The 20,545-nt window shown below is 48.5% G+C and overlaps 1 protein-coding gene across 1 annotated transcript in view; it reads left to right on the top strand.

The window, feature by feature from the left end:
* The first annotated feature begins 9,990 nt into the window (after window positions 1–9,990).
* Pgbd5 (piggyBac transposable element derived 5) overlaps window positions 9,991–20,545 on the top strand; it is a 64,503-nt gene continuing 53,948 nt past the window's right edge. The window contains exon 1 of the mRNA XM_021220458.2: window positions 9,991–10,321. Within this exon, the coding sequence (XP_021076117.1) occupies window positions 9,994–10,321 (328 nt within the window). The 5' untranslated portion in view covers window positions 9,991–9,993. The remainder of the gene's footprint in view (window positions 10,322–20,545) is intronic.

The raw sequence follows: 20,545 nt of genomic DNA, 5'->3' as shown, positions 1-20,545 counted from the left end.
CAGAACAGAGAGATGGGCTCTTCAGAGAAGCAAACAGATGTTATTATTGTTGTCATTGGGCTTTTCTTTAACCAATTAAAACTGCATTGGTACAGAAGACGCCCAGAAAATATCTTTCATCTGGTGAGTTTCAGGTTCTGAATGAAGCCCGTCTCTTATGTGTAAAAATAAAGGAAACACTAATGATAACGAAAGGAACCCACAGCGGCTAGTGACATGTAATTAACCTCATCCCTGCTCTGTGTAGCCAGCAGCTAATTAGGTTTGGACGACTGCATCAAGTAGGATTAAAAACAAAGTCCACAGAGATGCCCAAATGTTCAGTTCCTCTCCCGGTTAATTTTGTGCTAGAACAAAGGAAAAGCCCCAGGCAGGTGTTTTCTGTCACTGAACATAAGGTGGTCAGATCCCAAATTACAGGCCGTTGGTTTGTTTTGATTGTGGACATGTGGAATTATAGGAGAGCATCTTTGTTCTTCTACAGCAGGTTTCACCGGGAAGCTACAGATATGTATTAGTATAAACTGAGGAGAACAACAACAACAACAAAAATGTAATTATTAAAAGGCACGTATTAGTTTCAAATGCAATTTTCCTGTTGTAAGTATCTGAATTGTGACTGTTAGTCCCACAACCCATGTGCTGTCGTCAGAAGTCTTGATACTGCAGAAAATGTTTGGAGACAGAGACGTCACAGAAGTCATTAAGTAAAAGGGACCTGAAGTTGTAGATCAGTTGGTAGAATGCCTGTCTCATATACCTGATGCCCGGGGTTCAATCCACAGCACTTTATAAAGCACTGAATGTAGTGGCCCAGACCTGTAGTCCTAGCACCCAAAAAGCAGAGGCAGGAGGATCAGAAGTTCAAGGCCATCCTTAACTATATAGATGGACTTTGAGTCCATCCTGGGCTAGAGAAACTGTCTCTTAAAAGATGAGGTGCATGTAGGAGCATAGATGAGTCAGGGTTCTCTAGAGTAGCAGAGCTTATAGAATGAACCTCTCTCTCTCTCCATATGTATATGTATATGTACACACACATATATAGAAATACACACACACATCTGGGGATTTATCAGTATGACTTACAGGCTAGTAAGTCCAACTGACCCAGCTAACCCAGCAATGGCAGTCTATGGATGGAAGGTGCTAGTAGTTACCAGCTCACGGGGCTAGTTGACTCAGCTTGTCTTCAGAACACAGGCTCTGGTGCCAGCCAAGGAACAGACTTGCTAGTAAGAAGACACAGGCAAAGAGCAAAGCCATGTCCTTCTTCCATGCCTTAAATAGGCCTCTATTAGAAGGTGTGGCCCAGGTTAGAGGAGGGTCTTTCCATCTCAAAAAATGTGAAATAAAACTATGTCTTCCCACCTCAAATATCCAGATTAGAAGTGACTCTTCTTCAAATTAAGCAAAAAACAAAAACAAACAAACAAACAAACAAAAAACCTCTCACGTTTGCCCCATTGGAGGGGGCAGGGGGATGGTTATTCCAAATGTAGTCAAGTTGACAACCAACAATAGCCATCCCAGGGCAGTAGGGTGTATCCTGATCTGATCTGATAGAAACAGAAATCAGGGAGCTGGTGAGATGGCTCAGCAGGTAAGAGCACTGACTGCTCTTCCGAAGGTCCTGAGTTCAATTCCCAGCAACCACATGGTGGCTCACAACCACCTGTAACAAGATCTGATGCCCTCTTCTGGAGTGTCTGAAGACAGCTACAGTGTACTTACATATAATAAATAAATAAATCTTAAAAAAAAAAAAAGAAATAGAAATAGAAACCAGAGCACAGGATGCAGGTTGGAGAGATGGCTCAGTGGTTAAGAGCACTGGCTGCTCTTCTGAAGGTCCTGAGTTCAAATCCCAGCAACCACATGGTGGCTCACAACCATCCCTAATGAGACCTGACACCCTCTCCTGGTGCTTCTGAAGACAGCAACAGTGTGCTTAGATATAATAACACAGGATGCACAGAAGGATGCACATGAGAACAGAGAAAGATGACATCAGCAAGGCCAGAAAAGGGGCTGAGGAGGAGCCAGACTCGCTCTCACCTTGACCTTGAATTTCCACTGTGCGAGCTGAATTTCTGTTCTGATTTGGTTTTGCTCTTATTACAGAGGAGCGAATTCCTTTTGGAAACAAGAAGACTGGGATCTCCCTTCACCGTACACACACCTCCCTCCATCCTTGCTTACACACACACACACACACACACACACACACACACACACACACGCTTCCCTCACCACTGAAACATCAGCCTCATCCAACAATCCAAGCACAGAGCTAAGCTGCTCACAACTGCAAGACAAGAGCAGCAGAGCATCACCCGAGCTCCTGCCCCTCCCAAGAGTCGCCCTAGACCACCGTGGGTTGCCCACGGTGAAGCTGGTTCTGAGGCAGGATTGGAAGACAGGGAGCATTGTGGGAACGGGAGAAGACTCCTCTCCCTGGAGTGGTTTGGAGCCCCTGAAGCAGCTGAAAATCAAGGATTCAGTTGGTGCTCATTCACGCCTTCTCTCCCTCCCCAGCTGACAGCCCCTGCTTCTATGACCTCACCAGAAATCTAACCCTTGCACAGGTAGCCAGGTTCCCAGTGCATGACATTTGAGGGACACGCTGAGACCCTGTTCTATGCAGTGAGGTGATTAGGGAGTTGTCTTGACACTCGGAAAGACCTCATTCCCACCCGGCTGTCAGTGTCTTACTGAACACGAGATTTCACAACCAAGGGAGATGCCCTTAACAAAACACAATGTTAATATTTTGAAAAAAAATATTATTAATTAGTTGATTCTAAAGCCAGGCAATTTTCTGCTTATCATGGAAACACATGCTCAGGTTTCAACTTGGACTGAGGAAGACTTCGTCGGGGATGGAAGGGGCGGGTGAGGAAAAGGAGGGCAGAGTCATGTGACCTTTCAGGAGCAGAAACATGGCTGCTGCCACCTTCGATGGCACTATTCTCCAACGGAGAGCCTTCATAGACTAAGAGCGAGGAGCAGGTAGCTACTATGCTGCTGAGGAATGGCCCTGTCTCTGCTGCAGTGGGGGAATGTTGTCCTCTAGGCAATCTGTGCCCTGCAGGCCTCCCAAGCCGCAGAGGGCCCACCCTGTTGCTGCCAGGCATTTAGGAACCTTATGCACTATCCCTCTTCAAGATTCAGGGAGGTAGAGACGGGTCTTGCATTGACTATAAAAACGTTTGTTATGTTTCTTAATATGTCATTTCTGCACATCTGTCTTTATGTCTATATTTACATATATTTGCATGGAATTTACATATGTGCATATAAAATATAGCAATTATCTAAAATACTGATGATGTGCCCTCTATTCTGGTAAGATGGAGCATGTGATAGAACCTGGGCATTTTCCCCAACTCCATGATATCAGCTTAACGTTCTCCTAGCCTTGGTGGCATCCCTGCCTTTTACATACTGTAATGAAGGTCCAGTTTCTTGTACATGGAAACATATCAGTTCATGGCTTCCAGTTTTGGTCTAGCAGACAAGACCAGGTATCTAGCCAGGCCATGGAGGAAGGAGGGCGGAGCCCCTGTAGGAGCAAAAGTCTTGGTGGGGGAAGTCTTGATCTGTCTTGTTGGGTCAAGAACAGTGCCTGCAGAGTCTCAAAATGAAAAGGCATAAAGGTCCCACAGGCCCTGCTTGTCTGTGGGAAGTCTTGGGGAGTGCTCCAGTGGGGAGCAGCAGGTTCTGTTGTAGACGTGTTATACTTGACTCTTACCAGAACCTTCTCCCAGTCTTGTCAGTCTGTCCTGAAATGGAATTCCCAGGAGAATGACAGGAATTACATCCAAATGGTAGAATTTTGGGAAGTGGGGTGGCGCTGACAACACCAAGGTCACTGCTTGTGACCCCAACATTGATTTTTTTTTAAAACTTTACTGGGGAGGATGATGGAAAATGGATAGAATTTGAACTAAACATTATGAAATTCTATTTGTTTCTATTTGTTTCCTTTCTCCTTCATGAGGATACATGTAGCAGTGAGTTTTGGCTACACCTCTTTGGCTCCCTGCACACCTGCCTAGGAGCTTTTTTTGGATCCTCAAATGAAACACACACATTAGCTTATTTTTAAATGCCTTGGCTACCTCAAAGGCTGGGCCCTCCTAAACCTTCCCCTGCTACACAAGACCCAATCAGGGAAGTGGCCAATACTGCTCGGAGTTCATCTGTGTCCTACCTGGGCAGTTTTAAGTGTCCTGCCCCTTGTTCAGCCATTGGCCATTGGCATCCTTATTGATCGTCAGAAACCAATTGAGGACAAGGACCTTCAGTGTCTGGACATACAGATTCCCCCTTGAACCAAAGCATTAGAGCAGGTACAGGTGGAGGTGCAGGGCCTTTTACCACGGTGAACACGAGACACAGTTGAGCAGTCAGCAGAGTGACCTCAGTGGTAGCACAGCATTACGGTCTGGAAACACCCCTGGAATCTTTTCCTAGATCTTCATCCTTCCCTTTCATCTCTGGGAAAATGCCACTCTCTTTAGCAGTTTTCAAAGAAAATCCTGTGATCCTATGTCTTCTGTATGACCCAGTAAACTGAGAATGACTCCGGCAGCTCAATCGGTTCCTGAACAACAATTAATACCGACAGCAGGAAGGAAAGCTTTTCCTGGACGGAGACAAGCTCTGAAGCAGAGTGTAGGTGTCAACCCCTTACACACACACACACACACACACACACACACACATGCACACACAGACACATACATGCACACAGAGACACAAACACACACATGCACACACACATGCATACACATGCACACACAGACACATACACACACAAAGAGACACAGACACACACACACATGCACACACACACACAGACACACACATAATGCCTATCAGCTGTCACCTTTCCAACGTGATCCCGTGGCTACAGTACCAATAAGGTAAGTAGTGGGAGTGGGATGAGGTATAAACGAAGCTAAGGGAATCCTAAGCAGCTGCCATTAGGAGTGGACTATACAGACATGGCTTCTGAAGAATGTTGGGATTTCCAGGTTCTTGTGCCCAGGAACAAAGACTTGGACAGAGACATGGGTACAGTAAAGAGCTGGACCAGGCTGGCCTTGAACTCACAGAGATCAACTTGACTCTGCCACCTGAGTACTGGTATGAAAGGTGTGAGCACAGATGATGGCTTCTGCTCTCTCTGTCTCTCTCTCTCTCTCTCTCTGTGTGTGTGTGTGTGTGTGTGTGTGTGTGTGTGTGTGTGTGTGTGTGTGTTTCAGTTTTCTTTAAGGAGCTGCCCACTGGGAGTTTGACCACACTCCAGTGAGTATATGGGCAACACAAATTAGACTTAGTGATTTTTTTTTAATCTTTTGGGAGATATCTTTTATCTTTTTTTAATCTTTTCACAAGAGGGAAAGGTAGACCTGGGAGGATTGGAAAGTGAGTATGAGCAGTGTCCATCGTGTGGAATTCCCAAATAATCAATAAAAATATTATGTTGGTGGAGGGGAGGTGTGAGCCACCATGTCCAGCCAATGAGAGAAATTTTAAAGAGAAAAACACACTTCCAAGGTGTGGTTGTTTGAATAGGAATGACCCCCATAGACTCATATGCTTGAATGCTTGGCCCATAAGGTGTGGCATTGCTGAAGGAAGTGTGTTACTGGGTGGGAGGGCTTTGAGGTCTCTATGCTCAGGCTCCACCCAGTGTGCAATCAGACCCTCTTTCTGCCCACCTTCAGAGCAGGATGGAGAACTTTCAGCTCCCTCTCCAGCACCATGCCTGCCTGGCCTCTGCCGTGCTCCCACCATGATGGTAACAGAATGAACCTCTGAAACTATAAGCCAGCTCCAATTAAATGTTGTCCTTTATAAGAGTTGCCTTGGTCATGGTATCTCTTCACAGGAATGGAAACCCTAACTAAGACACAAAGGACAAAGACAGCCAGAGAACAGAGAAAGTTTAGCAGTCAAATGGGCACTCTGTACAAAAACCTGGGCCTTTATGTTACCTTAGCCAGTTTTTTTCTCCTTTACATAATAATACTGGCTTTGTATAATAATATTTTAAATTATAATATTGTGATTATATTGCACAAAATTATAATATTGTAATATAAATTATGTTAACATATAATAATAATATAATATAATACGAGCATGATCCACTGTGTACATCTGAAGATTTATTTTTCACTTTTTATCTCTGTGTGTGTTTGCATGTGTGTGCACAGGAGCTTGAGTGTACATGTGTCTGTAGAGTCCAGGGAAATGTGTTTGATCCTGTAGAGATGGAATTGCATGCAGGTATGAGCCACTAGACATATGAACTGAACTCGCGTATGTCCTCTGAAAGAGCAGAAAGCGGGCTTAACTGCTGAGCTGTCTCTCCAGCCCTCCAGTCATTCAAGTTACAGCTTCCTGCATCAGATGCCCAATTAGATGCTTAAATGTCTACCCAGTGTTGCTAGCACACTGAGGCAGCTGTCATGTGCCTCTGTGCCTGGGCCTCAGCTCCATCCAATCCACAGGGCTTTTGTAGCTCTCTCTCTCTCCTCTGTTCCAGCTGTGTTCTCTCAACTGCTAACTCCATGAGGCTTTGTGCAAGGCCTTCTGCACCTTACTCTTCACTTTGTTCTTCTGCTGCAGGAGGATTACTAGGAGTTCAAAGCCAGCATGGGCTACACAGGGAGACTACAGTTTAGGAGGAGGATGAGGAGGAAAGACTGGGTGACCCACCCCTAAAACCCACCATGGACAACATAGGCGAGCCTATCTACAAAGCAAAATCAAAATCCATGGGGAGAGTTTTGGAATCAGCACAGATCCTCTCAAATTCCCTGTTACCTAAGAATATAAAAGCTTAACTTGCTATTTTTTTTCACTCTAAACATTCCATAATATTCACTTGAAAAAAAATGATTTCAAACCCTGGAAAAAGAAAGGCAGGTTGAAACACTAATCAGATTTATTTGTGCTGCCCAGCAGGGGTCTGCTGCCCTAGTTACCACAGGGGAATATAAATTATCTAGACAACTCAAGGAGAAAAAAAAAAGTCCTTAGGATGAGGATCCACTTCCCTGCCTTCCTCTTCATGCCCTTCCCTGGATTCTTGCTTGCCAACCTCACTGGTAATGTCCCAAGTGTGCTGCTGGTGGTGGTGGGGTGGGGGAGAAGAGGGTGTGTGGTATTGGTTGGCTTTAAATGCTGGTCCGAAAAGGACATAGTTCTAGGACAGACTGCCTCAGCTCCTAGCAGCTTAGCCCTCGACAAGTTGAATGGAGCTGTGGCAATTGACCAGCTGGTCAAGTGCTTGCTTCACAAGTCCAAGGACTTCAGTTTGCTCCCCAGAACCCGTATTAAAAAGCTGGGCATGGTGACATGTACCATGCGCTGTACCCTTAAGCTGTGAGCCAGAATAAACCTGTTCTCCCTTAAATGCTCCTGTCAGACCATTGTATCATGTTAACAGGAAAAATAAACAAAACAAGACAAGCTAAGGCAGTACACTGTAAAAGGAGGATCGGGGCTCAGAATACAGCCCAGGAGCCCAGGATGCAAGGCTCTTAGTTCAATCCCAAGCACTGCAATGAATGAATGAATGAATCAATCAATCAATCAGTCAATCAATAATATAAAATTAAAGACAAAAGAAGGTTCAGACACAATTAAAAATTACAACCGTGTTTAATTTAAGAAAAGATGTGTTTATTTTTATGTTAGGATGAGTCTTTTGTTTGCATGCGTATATGTATGAGCACTGTGTGCATGCCTGTTACACTCAGAGACTAGAAGAGGACATCAGATTCCCTACACCTGGAGTTATAGACAGTTCTAAGCTGCCATTTGGGTGCTGGGCACTAAACCTAGTCCTCTGCATGAATAGCCTGTGCTCTTAACCACTGAACCATCTCCCCAGCCCCACCACCAAGGCATGCCCCCTTTCTACTTTCTATTTGATAAACTTTTGCTCCCCGGTCTCTTCCTTCTTTCTCTGCTTCCTCCTCTTTGTTTTTTTCCTTTTGGAGATAGTGTCTGCTGTACCCAGGCTGGCTTCCAACTTGCTATCTCACTATGTCACTGAGGGTGACCTTGAACTTCTGACTCTGTTGCCTCCATCTTCCAAGTGCTCCGGATCACAAGCATGTACCACCACAGCTGGTTTGTGCATTCCTGGAGATCAAGCCAAGGGGGTTCTTGAATGCTTAGCAACAGTTTGCTAGCTGAACTAAATCCCCAGGCCTGAGTACATAATCCTCTTCCCTCTGTTGCTGCCCATGTGAGCTACTGGAAGAGGAGTCCAGAAAGCACAAAGGCCCTGTATTTCCTTGGTCTGAGCACCATATCAGGGTCCATGCTTTAACTGTTCCTGTTCTGTCACGTGCTCCCGTGATGGCAAATTGACCAGAACCACACCCATATTAGCTGCTTTTTTTTCATTCTTTTTCTGGTCAAGTCTGTTTATAGGGACCCACTTCACAGCCTTTGGCAATTTGCTGTACACAGGAATGCTAGAATCCACCCCCCCTTCTTTGGCATGCCTTTTCAAGAGAGTTGCAGTGCTCTGCAAATACTTTCTTGCTTATCAGCTAAATACACACAGAGGAGGATGATCGGTAAGTCCCTTTCTCTTTCCAGCCTGGCTGCTTGTGATTATCATGGATTCAAGCCTGTGCAGAGACCTGGCTTGCAGGTCACAGGGTCTGGGCACAGGAAGATGTGAGTGAAAAGCTCAGCCGGTGGCAGATGGGTCCCAGCACCCTTATTCTTAGCAATAGAAACCCATCGTCTTCTGTTTGTGTAATTATCATTTACTACACCCAATAAGGGTTTCAAGCCCTTCACATCTACGTGGATTTATTTTATGTCGGAGTGAAAGTGACTTTATGACCCAGTTACCATTAATGTGACTTATTGCATTATGTTTGGGAGGAGAAGGGGAGAAGACATTCTGATGAGGGGAGGTCCGGCCAGCCAGCCTCATGCTTTGCCCCAGAAGAGAGGAGACGGACTCTACTCCATTGTTAGAGCGCTGAAACCCTGGCGACCAGCTGTTTGTTTCCTGATCATATAATCCTCTTCCAGTTGTGCGTTGTCCTAGGCCTGCGCAAGTGATACCAGAGCGCAGGTGGTGATAGTTCTCATGGAAGCAATTTTGAGTTCAGAAGATGTGAGCATCAAAGGACTGTGAGAAATGACGAGCCACCTCATTCCAGTGTGCGGTCCTTACATGATAGTTGTTGGAGGAGAGACTGTTTTAGTGTCTGACTCAGGTTCCCAAAAGAGCAAGGCTCGGGGAAGCTAGAAGGGCAACCTGAAATTCACAGGAGCGCTGAGCAGCCTCGGCTGGCCACCCATCTGGAGCGTGTCCACAGAGTGAATTTCAGAACCTCTGGGCGGACAGCTCCCCGGAGCCGGGCGCGGCTGCGCAAGGGGCGGGCCAAAGAGCACGAAGCACGGGGACCCGCCTCCCTCCCCACGCCTGCGAGCCTCTAAGAGCCTATGGGCGGTGCTCCTCGCGACTGACTGCCCTAGAGCCACGCCCCGAGGAGGCGGGGCGACCGGCTATCCCCGCCCCCGCGAGGCCGGCGCTCTCCATTGGCCAGCGACTGAAGGTGCTGGAGGCGGGCCCGGTCCACGGCTCGCGCCCGGGAAGGTCGGCGGCGCAACGCGGTTGCCGCGGGGAGGGTGCGCGGGGACGCGACGGGGCCGGGCGCGGCGGAGACGCAGCGGGTGGGGGCGGCGGCGGCGGCGGCTCTGGGCAGCGGCTGACTCTCTTCCCGCCGCGGCCGCAGCCAGCGGCGCCCGAGCTCCAAGGCGCATCCCGGGCGCGCGGCCCGAGCGGCCAAGACGGCGGGCCGGCCGGGCGCGGGGCGGCGCGCGCTGTGCTGCGGGCTGCGCTGGTGGGGAGCCACGGGCCGCGGCGGGGGTCCCGGGCCCGGCGTGTGCGGCTGGGAGGCGCTGTGGGGTGTGGGCGCGCGGGCGGCGGCCGGGGCTATGGCCGAGGGCGGTGGGGGCGCGCGGAGGAGAGCTCCGGCGCTGCTGGAGGCAGCCCGTGCACGCTACGAGAGCCTGCACATCTCGGACGACGTGTTCGGCGAGTCGGGCCCGGACAGCGGCGGGAACCCCTTCTACAGCACCTCCGCAGCCTCACGCTCCTCCTCGGCCGCCTCCTCGGACGATGAGCGTGAGCGCCCCGCGCCTCCGGGGACCGCCCCGCCACCCTACGCCGCGGATACCTTGGAACTGGAGGAGGACGAGACCAGTGGGGGCTGGAGCGCCGTGCTGAGGGATCGCCCGCCCCCGCACTTCGAGGATACCGGTGGTGAGGATCGACCGGGGACACTGGGGTGCAGGGACACACAGGGCGCGGTCTGAAGGCTGGAGCACGGGCCAGACTGGTTCCAGACACACCCGACCCGCACCTGTGTGTTTCTGGAAACAGCTGGTTTGGGAAGCAGGGATTAAACAGAGAGGGTCCTACTGCACAGGATGGTGGTCCCAGGTTTCTCGTGGGTGGAGACCAAGCTAGCACTTTGCCAGAGGCTTTCCGTCGTCTGGCAGTGTCACACCTGTGGGGTCAGTAAAGTATGGCTTTTTTTGGTGGAGGGGATCCAAACGCCTGGCATGGCTGAGTCCTTTGCAGTACACAGGACCTAGGTGTCAGGGGTCAGGCCGGTCGCAGTTGAAGCACATAAAGAACCCAGTGCCAGAGCACCTCAGCATCTTCACTGAGCTCTGTTTTCCCGAGAAACTTCCTGTGGTGCCAGTCGATCTCTCGCTGAGCACCGGAAGGAGCCAAGGGTGATTCCACTGTGTTAGTCCGAGTTACTTTCAAGGTGTGTAGACCAGACTCAGATTATCCGGAGGCAGGCGATTGGAGTTGAGCACAGCCACCCTGCTACTCTGAGCCCTTGGCTGTTGGCTTCTGCAGAGTCGAATTCTAAAATAGTGCTGCTTTGCAGCAGCTCGGTCGGCTTCTGTTTTCTGAGATGTGGAAACTGCTTTCCCATATGACCCTCAGTGCTGCTGTTCAGGCTCCATGGCTTCCTGGCAGGCAGATGTTACACCATATATTCTGTGAAGTGCACACAACCAGTGTGAATGGGCACCAGGGAGTGCCCCTTTGCATAGTCTGTCTGTCTGTTTCTCTCTCTCTCTCTCTCTCTCTCTCTCTCTCTCTCTCTCTCTCTCTCTCTCTCTCTCTCACACACACACACTTTGGGCAGTGTACATGACACTATAGTTATTGTTCATCAAGATTGCAGGTGCACAGGAGGCAGGCTCCAGGGCCTGGGTATGGAAACTTAGCTGCAAGGAGCTGGCAATGGGAAAGGTTGGCCCAGCCCTGGAGGGAGTGGTCTGCAACCTTGCCAGGCTGCAGTGTGGATGGGCATCTGGATTGGAGGGTTACCATCACCATGCAAGGTTCTAAGTGGGTACATTTTAAAACCCAGCCGTTTGGCTGTGGTTCATGGTACTCTAAATTGTCCTCCTGTATGCCACCCTTCATTTCCCACTGTGCCTCAAAGGCCTCCTGCCCTGGACAGCTGCTTTCCATACTGGTTGTTGGGACTGTACCAGCCTGGTGCCCTGGTTCGTCAGTCTTTGTGCTGTGAGCCTTTGTGATCCTGTGTTGATCTTGCAGCACTTAAGATGCCTACTGTAGATGTCTACAGAGGAGAACTCAGCAAAGCTGAGGTCACAGGGGGAAATAGGGATGTTGTGCTGGGCTAGGCTTAGTTTAGATGAAGGATTTGGTATTGAGAAGGGTAAACACACCAAAGTGATTTAACCAGAACTTTATTTCTTAGTAACGTATAAGTCAAGATGTCCAGAAGCAAAGCCCTCTGTCCACTGTTCACTCCGTCCACTGTGCACCCCCAACATGAAGTCCAGGATTGCCTGTCACTGTCATTATGGTCATATCCTGCTTTCTGATAGTGCCACTGAGTTTGAGCCTGTTCCTGAGAGTCCCTCAGAGGTTCCTTGGGCATAGGCATTAGCTTGCTGGTATTTGTGGCCAGTGTTGCTTTTCTGCTTTAGGAATGATCCTCTCTTTTAAATTTAGATCTACTTTAGAATTTCCTCTGTGGTACCTGCTCCCCAAGAGAAACATGGGGAAAGGGGAGAGGGACAAAGTTGATGGCTTGTTGGGCCCAAGGAAAGTGATTTATCAGAGCTTAAAATAGATTCCGATTTCCAGGTTGTTCAGAAAAGATCCTTGAGCCCAGGAGCATGGAGAGAGATGGATGCGTTTATTAGGAAGTCCGTTGCTGCAGCGCTCAGCCAAGAGGTTCAGCCTGCTAAGTTACAGCATCAGGGACGCTCCAACAATTGCTGCTCTACACCTCCACAAACGCAGCCTGAATCTCTCTCCCTTCCTTTCGGCCCAGTTGCTTAACAGATGTAGGGGAGCGGGTAGGGTGGGGGGAGAGGAAGAGTGGTGTTTTGATCTGTTACAATGTTACATTGTTTCATAATAGAAGATTAGCGATTGCTATGGCTGCAGCAGTCTAGTGAGGACTGCATAGGACTCTAGGTTGCTATGGGACTTACTGACTTGCCCAGTGGGGTAAGCAGTTGTATCTGTGCATGAGTGTGAGCGTGCAGATGGGCATATGGAGCCGTTCCCTTGCTGCTGGTGGAGAGTTTCTTTTCTCTGGGGAGAATGTAGCTTGATTCCCTTGAAGACCTGGAGACCTTTGCTGAATCTTTGGGCAGGAATGAGGTGCATGATGGGACCATTACATATTGAGTTGCTCTAGAGCAGTTCTGTGGCTCCATGGAGATTTTTGTGCATATAGTAGAGAGTCATTGGTGCTGAGCTGAGAAGAGGGAGGGAGAGATTCTGTAGTGACTGGTGAGAATCCTGGCCCTTCAGACTGTTCAAGTCTTCCCAGCCCCATCCCTATTTTCCACGGCTTCAGCTATCCCGGATGGAGCATGCTTGGGAAAGCACAGCTGGCAGTGGCAGGGGAGTGGCTCTAGCACCTCCCTCAGGCTCTGCTCTGAGGTGTGGGTCCCCTTGGGAAGACTTACATACAAACACTGGCAGGTTGGTGTCTGTGCTTTAACCCTTGTGTAGATGGGAGAGTCTTCCTGGGATCTGAACTGCTTTCTGGGAGAACAGGGTCCAGACTTAACAACTGAGCCCCCTAAAATAACCCAGCAAGCTGTCAGTCTCACTTACCTTCCCACTGTGCAGATCGCCAGCAGTGTACAAAGCTCTCCTGGGAGCAGTGTGAAATTCAGCCAGGCTGTGTCTGGGGCTTCTGACCTTCAGGCTTCCTCCTCCGAGTGCCTTCCATTACTTTTTGAGGAGGCAGAGAAGCAGGCAGTACCAGTCTCTGGTCGCCTGTTCTAGCTTTGCTGGATTTCTGTGGTGTTTGACCCCTCTTGTCCGTACTAACCTCCGAGACTCCAGTAGGAAACTGACCTTGGGAAGCTGAGAGGAATATGGGGTTGGAAATTAACATTGTTGAATTTTTGTCCTTAGAGTTTACTGACTAGATGATGATGATGATGATGATGATGATGATGATGATGATTTTTATGATGATGATGATTGACAGGGTTTCTCGGTGTAACCCTGGCTGTCTTGAAACACACTCTGTAGACCAGGCTGGCCTTGAACCCAGACCTCCACCTGCCTTTGCCTTCCAAGTGCTGGGATTAAAGGCGTGGGCCACCACACCTGGCTTACTGCTGGTTTATTAAAATAGTCTTTTATTTTTAGCATTTGTAACAATTATTTATTATATATTTATTTTTGAGGGTTTCATGCACCTGTGCAATGAATTTTGATCATATTCATACTCTCTTTCTCCCTCCAACTCAACTCTTTCCAGCCCTGCTCCCTTCACATCTGCCTCCCAACTTTGTTCTTTTTCTCTTCCTTCCTCCCCTCTCTTTTTAATAACCTACTGAGTCCAATTTCTGCTGCCCATATATGCAGAGATGTAGGACTGTCCACTGGAGCATGGTCAACCTAGCAGGTACCACATCCGAAAGAGAACTGACTCTTTCCTAGCAGATACTAGCCATCAAAGCTCCTTAGCTGAGGGTGGGGGAGCTATTGTGTCCCGTCCATGCTGGAACATAGATGAGATCTTATGAATTCTAGAGGGTAGTGGTCCTTCATGTCCAGGAGACACTGCATCACCCCAGCCCCCCACCCCAGCCTGCTTTTACATCTTCCCACTTCCCCTCCTCCAATGTTCCCTGAGCCTTTCAGACAGGGGTGTGATATACATGTCCCATTTAGAGCCGAGCACTCCATAGACACTCCTTGAACTCTTAACCAGTCATGAATCGCTCCAATGCCATCTAGTAAAGCCTTTTCACCTCATGAGTAAGATGAGAAAAACATTTCCTTTTTTAAAGCCAGAGTTAAGTGGGCTCTGTGACCGGGGAGAGAACGAGGTCTTCCTGTGGAATCTGGGGAGCGGTACCTTCTGTCGTGGCTCTGTGCCAGGCCGTGTGACAGCCTGAGGAGCCTGGGACTTAGGGAGCTGCAAGCACAGTCTCGGGGCAGTGCTGCCTAACAGCCTAGCAGCCCTGCGGGCTCAGTGCAGATGGCTTCCCGGGAGCTCTGTATCCCAAGGCTGCCCACGGTAGGGAACCTGGAGCTCCTGGTGTGGGTCACATCAGTAATTGCTCGTCTGTGCTTTCTCACACCTCATGTTCACACAGACTCTGGTAGAGAAGTTGTCATTTCTGCACAGGAAGATGGTCTTAGCTTCCTAGCTGTAAGGGCAGGTGGAGAGACCTGGCCAGGTGGCGGGCATCCACCTGGTCTTACCTGACACCTCAGGATAGGCGATTCCACCCCCTTTTGTTACTAGAACTTCTTTCAGCTCTGCCACCTTCCCTGGCTTATTTCCATGTTAATACATAAAATCTTTTTTTTTTTTTCACTAGGTGGAGATGGGGTTGCTGTTCTGTGGATTTTAACACAGGAGTGTACTTTTAAAAATATTTATTTATTTATTTTATGTATATGAGTACACTGTAGCTATACAGATGGTTGTGAATGTGGTTGTTGGGAATTGAATTTAGGGCCTTCGCTTGCTCTGGCCCCAAAATTTATTTATCATTATAAATAAGTACACTTGCTGTCTTCAAACACACCAGAAGAGGGAGTCAGATCTCACTACAGGCAGTTGTGAGCCACCATGTGGTTGCTGAGACTTGAACTCAGGACCTTTGGAAGGGCAGTCAGTGCTCTTACCCACTGAGCCATCTCTCCAGCCCAGGAGTATACTTTTATAAGTAACTCTTGTCAGGGCAGAACAGGAAGATCCTAGAATTTCTACTCCCTGCTAGGAGCTTAGTGCTGCTTTCAGGAGGCAGGCAGGACTTACTGTCCCAGGAACTGTGGTTGTAGGTGCCGGCAGGGCCTGTGAAAGGTCCCCCATTCCATTCTGGGGTGTCAAACTCACCTTGATTTTTAAAAACTGTGATGGTATATTTTTCTTTTCTTTTCTTTTCTTTTTTTTTGGTTTCTCGAGACAGGGTTTCTCTGTGTAGCCCTGGCTGTCCTGGAACTCACTTTGTAGACCAGGCTGGCCTCGAACTCAAAAATCCATCTGTCTCTGCCTCCCGAGTGCTGGGATTAAAGGCGTGTGCCACCATGCCCGGCAGTATATTTTTCTTAACAGCATAATAAACATGTTCATTTTAGATAATTTATTAATTTTTTTTTTTTTTTAGTTCCACAGTATTTCTCTATCTGGAGAGAGCTATATAAGCCATGTATATAAGATCACATCATGGTGGCTGAACTGATTTTTAATTGCAGTTTATGACTCATGGATATTTCCCATTAAATTTTCAAATTGTAAAAATTTAATGAATCCGCAGTACACTGACCCCACTGGTGAGCCTCGAGCCTATGCCCTTAAAAAGTTGTTATTGTATACGTGTGTGTAGATGATATGGGAGGCAGACTACGTGCCATGGTGTGCATGTGGAGATCAGAGGACACTTTTGTGGGGGCAGTTCTTGCCTTCCACACTACATGGGCTCCAGGCATGGCACTCAGGACCTCTGGCTTGGATGACAAGCGCCTTAACCACTGAGCCATCCCACTCACCCTGCTGCCTTTTTATAATTTCACTATTAAGTCAATGCCGAGATGACTGTCCTCGAAGCTTAGTTTGTGGACGCATCCTTGATTTGACCCTTAACTTAAAACCAGCTTAGGAGAATCAAAGGGAAGGATTTTTTGCATGTTTTAGAGGTTTTGGTACCTGTTGTAAAAGAATGTTCTAGAAGCATCCCTGTTTACACCCTTGCCAACAGTGAGGGCACTGGGCAGTCCAGGAGAGGTTCTGGTCACGTGACAATCACCTGCTTGTGGTTCCAGAGGCTCCACAGCTTGGAGGCTGGGGTGAGACAGGGCGTCATGGCAGATCTGGTGGTGGAGTAAGGAATTCGCCTTAATAGCAGCTGGGACACAGAGAAAGGACAGAGATGGAGGGACAGGGACAAGAAACACTCCTCAGAGGCATGCCTCCAATGATGTGCCTTCAGTCAGGCTACCTTCAGACTTCATATTTCCACCTCTCTAGAGAGCCGCCAGCTTGTGATCCATCAGTGGGTGTCTTAGTGTTTTACTGCTGTGAACAGACACCATGACCAAGGCAACTCTTATGTGGACAACATTTAATTAGGGCTGGCTTACAGGTTCAGAGGTTCAATCCGTTATCATTAAGGCACGAATACGGCAGTGTCCAGGCAGGCATGGTGCAGGTGGAGCTAAGAGTTCTACATCTTCATCTGGAGGCTGCTAGCAGAAGACTGGCTTCCACACATTTACTCCAACAAGGTCACACCTTCTAATAGTACTAGTGCCTGGGCTGAGCATATGCAAACCATCACAGTGGGTGAAGGCTCTTGCCTTGGGGACCAAGGCTATTGGGGGCATTGTCGTACTTTCATCCTGTTGCAATGATAAGACACTGACTGAAAGCTACTTGGGGGAGGAAAGTGTTTACTTCATCTTAAACTTCCGTGTTCTATCATTGAGGGAGGATGGGGAAGTCGTGGAAGGCAGAAACCATGAAAGAAGACTGTCAGAATAATGTCCCCCACACATGTCCACGGCCTGATCTAGGCTTCGTGTCAGCGGAAGTCCCTCCCCGGGGACTCTAGGTGCTGTCAAGTTGATAGTGGAAACTAATCAGGACAGATGCTCAGCTCCAAAGTGATTAACATCACCTTTCAGGTGGTTTGGGGGATGTGCCTTGATACGAAGGGGGTCTTGTACTCAATTAAGTATTTCTAGAGAGTGTAGCAGACACAAAGACATTTTACATGGTGCATTCACGCACCCACACAGACACAAGTAAAGGACACCTCAAGACCTAGAAGATCCCCCTGCTCCCCAGAGCCAGCATCTGTCTCCCTCTCCTAGAGACAGCCACTAGAGTTTTTATCTCCTAAAGTAATGTTGCTTGTATTACACTTCTAAGACGCATTCATATTATCACGTCTCATTTTTTTAAAAAAAAAATTCCTCATAATTTAAAAAGATTTATTATTTTAAATTATGTGCAAGTATGCATCTGCATGCGGGTATGTGCACGAGTGTAGGTTCCCAAGGAAACCAGGGCCATCAAATTCCCTGAAGCTGGAGTTAGAGATGGTTGTGAACTACCTGTTACAAGTGCTGGGAACTGAACTCTGCTCTTCCGGAAGAGCAGCAAGCCCTCTTAACCATGGAGCCATCCCTCCATCCACCTGCATGTGTTTTTATGATCTATGTTCCTCCATTTCTCTTGGGCAAACATAGCTGAAAGTGGACTGCTGGGCATGGTATAGATGTCTGTTGAGACTTTAGATCATTCTTGACTGGGGGAGTCTGCTTTGTGCTTTATGAGCCATTAAGCCAGGATGTCAAGCCCACTTGCTGTCACTTTTCTCCTTGGTGGTAGTTAGACAAATTTCCGGACATTGCTGTGAGTCTCCTGGGGGTTGGGGGACAGGATGACTACGTGCAGGGGACCACTGCTGAAGTGGGGCAGCGACGGTTTTCCCGATAAGTCTCTGTCGGCAGGGAGTGAAACATGCCAGATATTAATTCGGCAAGCACATTGAGCCTCTGGGATAAAAAGATATGTAAGTTCAGTCTCCAGGGAGTGGGGAGGGGCAGGTGACAAATGGAGGAGATAGGGGTTTTCAAGGGAAAGAGATTTACACAGGATTCCAGAGCATGGCGCAAGAACAATTAGAAATTAGTCCTGGATGGAAACTGTCTTAAAAGAGATGGCGCAGCGCTGAGGACCCAGGTTTGATTCCAGCGCCTACACGGTGGCTCACAATTGTCTGTAACTCCAGCTCCAGGGGATCTGATACCCACTTGTGGCCTCTGTGGGCACAGCGTACGCACAGTATACTTACATACATGCAAGCAAAACACACATAAAAAATAAATATTTTTAAAAAGAGAAAGAGAAGCCCATGGTGGCAGCAGCGGTGACGGCTGTGCATATACCCTTAATGGAAGCAGCACTCGGGAGACTGAGCCAGAGGCAGGCGCATCTGTAAGTCCAGCCCGGTCCACAGAGTTTCAGAACAGCCAGGGCTTCTCAGGGAAACCCCCGTGTTGAAAAGAAGGGGCGGACTCCGTCTTGCTGTGAGCAGCTTCCTTCAAACAAAACTGAGCTTCCAAGTACGAATGAATCCTGCATTTCTCTTCACAAGAGTGCTTTGAGACGTCGAGTTTATGTTGTTGAAATTCACATTACCTTGAGGAGCTGAACCCCATCGTGACCTTGAGGCACACAGCATCCCCCTCACTGGGGTGGGGGTGGGTGGTTCCAAAGGTCCATGGGAGGGAGAGCTGGGAGAAGGTGGGAGGGGCCTTACAGGTGACTAGGAACAGGCAGTGTGGTAGGTTGGTCATAGTAGGCTGGCAGGCCCGAGGTCTCTGTAGAGGGATTCTGCTTTGATCCATAAGCTGTAGTGTGCTGTGCTGGCCTTGGGCTTGGTGCTTTTCAGGGGCGGCTCCTCTGCTTCTCCTTAGAATGAGGAGTTTGTTTCTTGTGTGGAGGGTTTGTTTTTTTGTTTTTGTTTTGCTTAATTGTGTTTTGGTTTTGGAGACAAAAATCTTACGAAGTCCCTGAAGCCGACATGGAACTTGACACGTGGCCCAAGCTGGACTTTCTGTCCCGAGAGCAGCCTGTACCATCACACCTGGATGTGATATCGTTCCAAAAAAAAAAAGTTTTGGCTTTTGGGGTGTTTTGAATTTGTTACTTCCAGATAGTAGGCACGCAATTCATACCACACCGTCCAGCAATTAGCGGAGGAGTGTTGGGTTGTAACTACATTTGGGGATAACAGCCAAAACCTTCAATCTTTGTGTGGATACACTCTTCATCCTTCTTGTGTCTGTACCTCAGGGGTGGGGTCGTCGGCTCCTACAGTGAGGTCTTAGGCTTCCCCTTAGTGCTTTCCTTCGAGGCCACACTGTGCCCCAGTCCCTGCAGCAATGTGTGGCTTGCTAGGCTATTCCATCTTGTCCCCAGGGCCCTGCTTGCTCTAGTTTATGGATTTGACTTTAGTCGGTCTACTGAGGGCAATGTGGATCTAAGATTGTCCTGATTTGGGCAGCCCCAGTGACTCCTGCATTTGAGCGACTCTCATTATGTTTATGATGTTTACAGTCTTTTGAATAGTTATTTTGTGTGTGTACTCGTTCATGCGTGTTCCGGTCCATGCGCCTGTTTGTGCGGGTGCACCTGGAGCCAGATGTCAACCTGAGGTATATTTCTTAGTGTGTCACCGCTGGCCTTGTTGTTTGGGGCTTTTGTTTTGTTTCGTTTTTGAGAGAGGATCTCTTCTGTTCACCCGAACTTCACCGGTTCAGTTACCCTGGCTGTCCAGGGAGCCTCCGGGATCCCCCCATCTCTGCCCTGTCAGTGCTGGGATTACAAGCATGCCTTTTTAAAATCTGGGTTTGGGGACTTGAACTCGGTACTTGTTTCCCAGTAGATGAATGACTTTCAAATGTATCCCTAAAATCAGAAAGCCCGTGCGTCCTGCTGATGCCTCCCCTGCCTGCTTTGTCTTTGTACCTTTGATGTCCTAGCTAGGAAGCAGTGACAAGATCAGGGTCACGACACAGTGTCCCTGTGTTCTCTCCCAGAAGCTCTCATATTCTTCCAGTTGCTCTGATAAATACCCCCATGAGAGCAACTTAAGGGAAGTTATCTGGGCTGTGGTTCAAGGGTACATCCAGTCCATCATGGGAGGGGAGCCTTGGCGTTAGCTGGTCCCACTGCCTCTACAGTCAGGAGGCAGAGAGAGGTGAGCAACCGTGCTCAGCCTGACTTCTCCCATGTAATGCAGTCCAGGTTAGAGCGGGTCTTCTAACTGCAATGGACTTCTTCAGGAAAACCTTTCATGGGTGTGTCCACTGCTGAGTGGTTCCAGGACCTAGGCTGACAGGCAGTGCCAGGCAGCCAGAGCTGTGTCCTTTCAGGCTGACAGTGTCACACAGCACAGAGCTGTGTCCTGTCAGGCTGACAGTGTCACACAG

Source organism: Mus pahari, chromosome 20 (assembly GCF_900095145.1).
Source record: "Mus pahari chromosome 20, PAHARI_EIJ_v1.1, whole genome shotgun sequence".
Taxonomy (NCBI): domain Eukaryota; kingdom Metazoa; phylum Chordata; class Mammalia; order Rodentia; family Muridae; genus Mus; species Mus pahari.
This window is presented reverse-complemented; position numbering and strand designations above follow the sequence as displayed.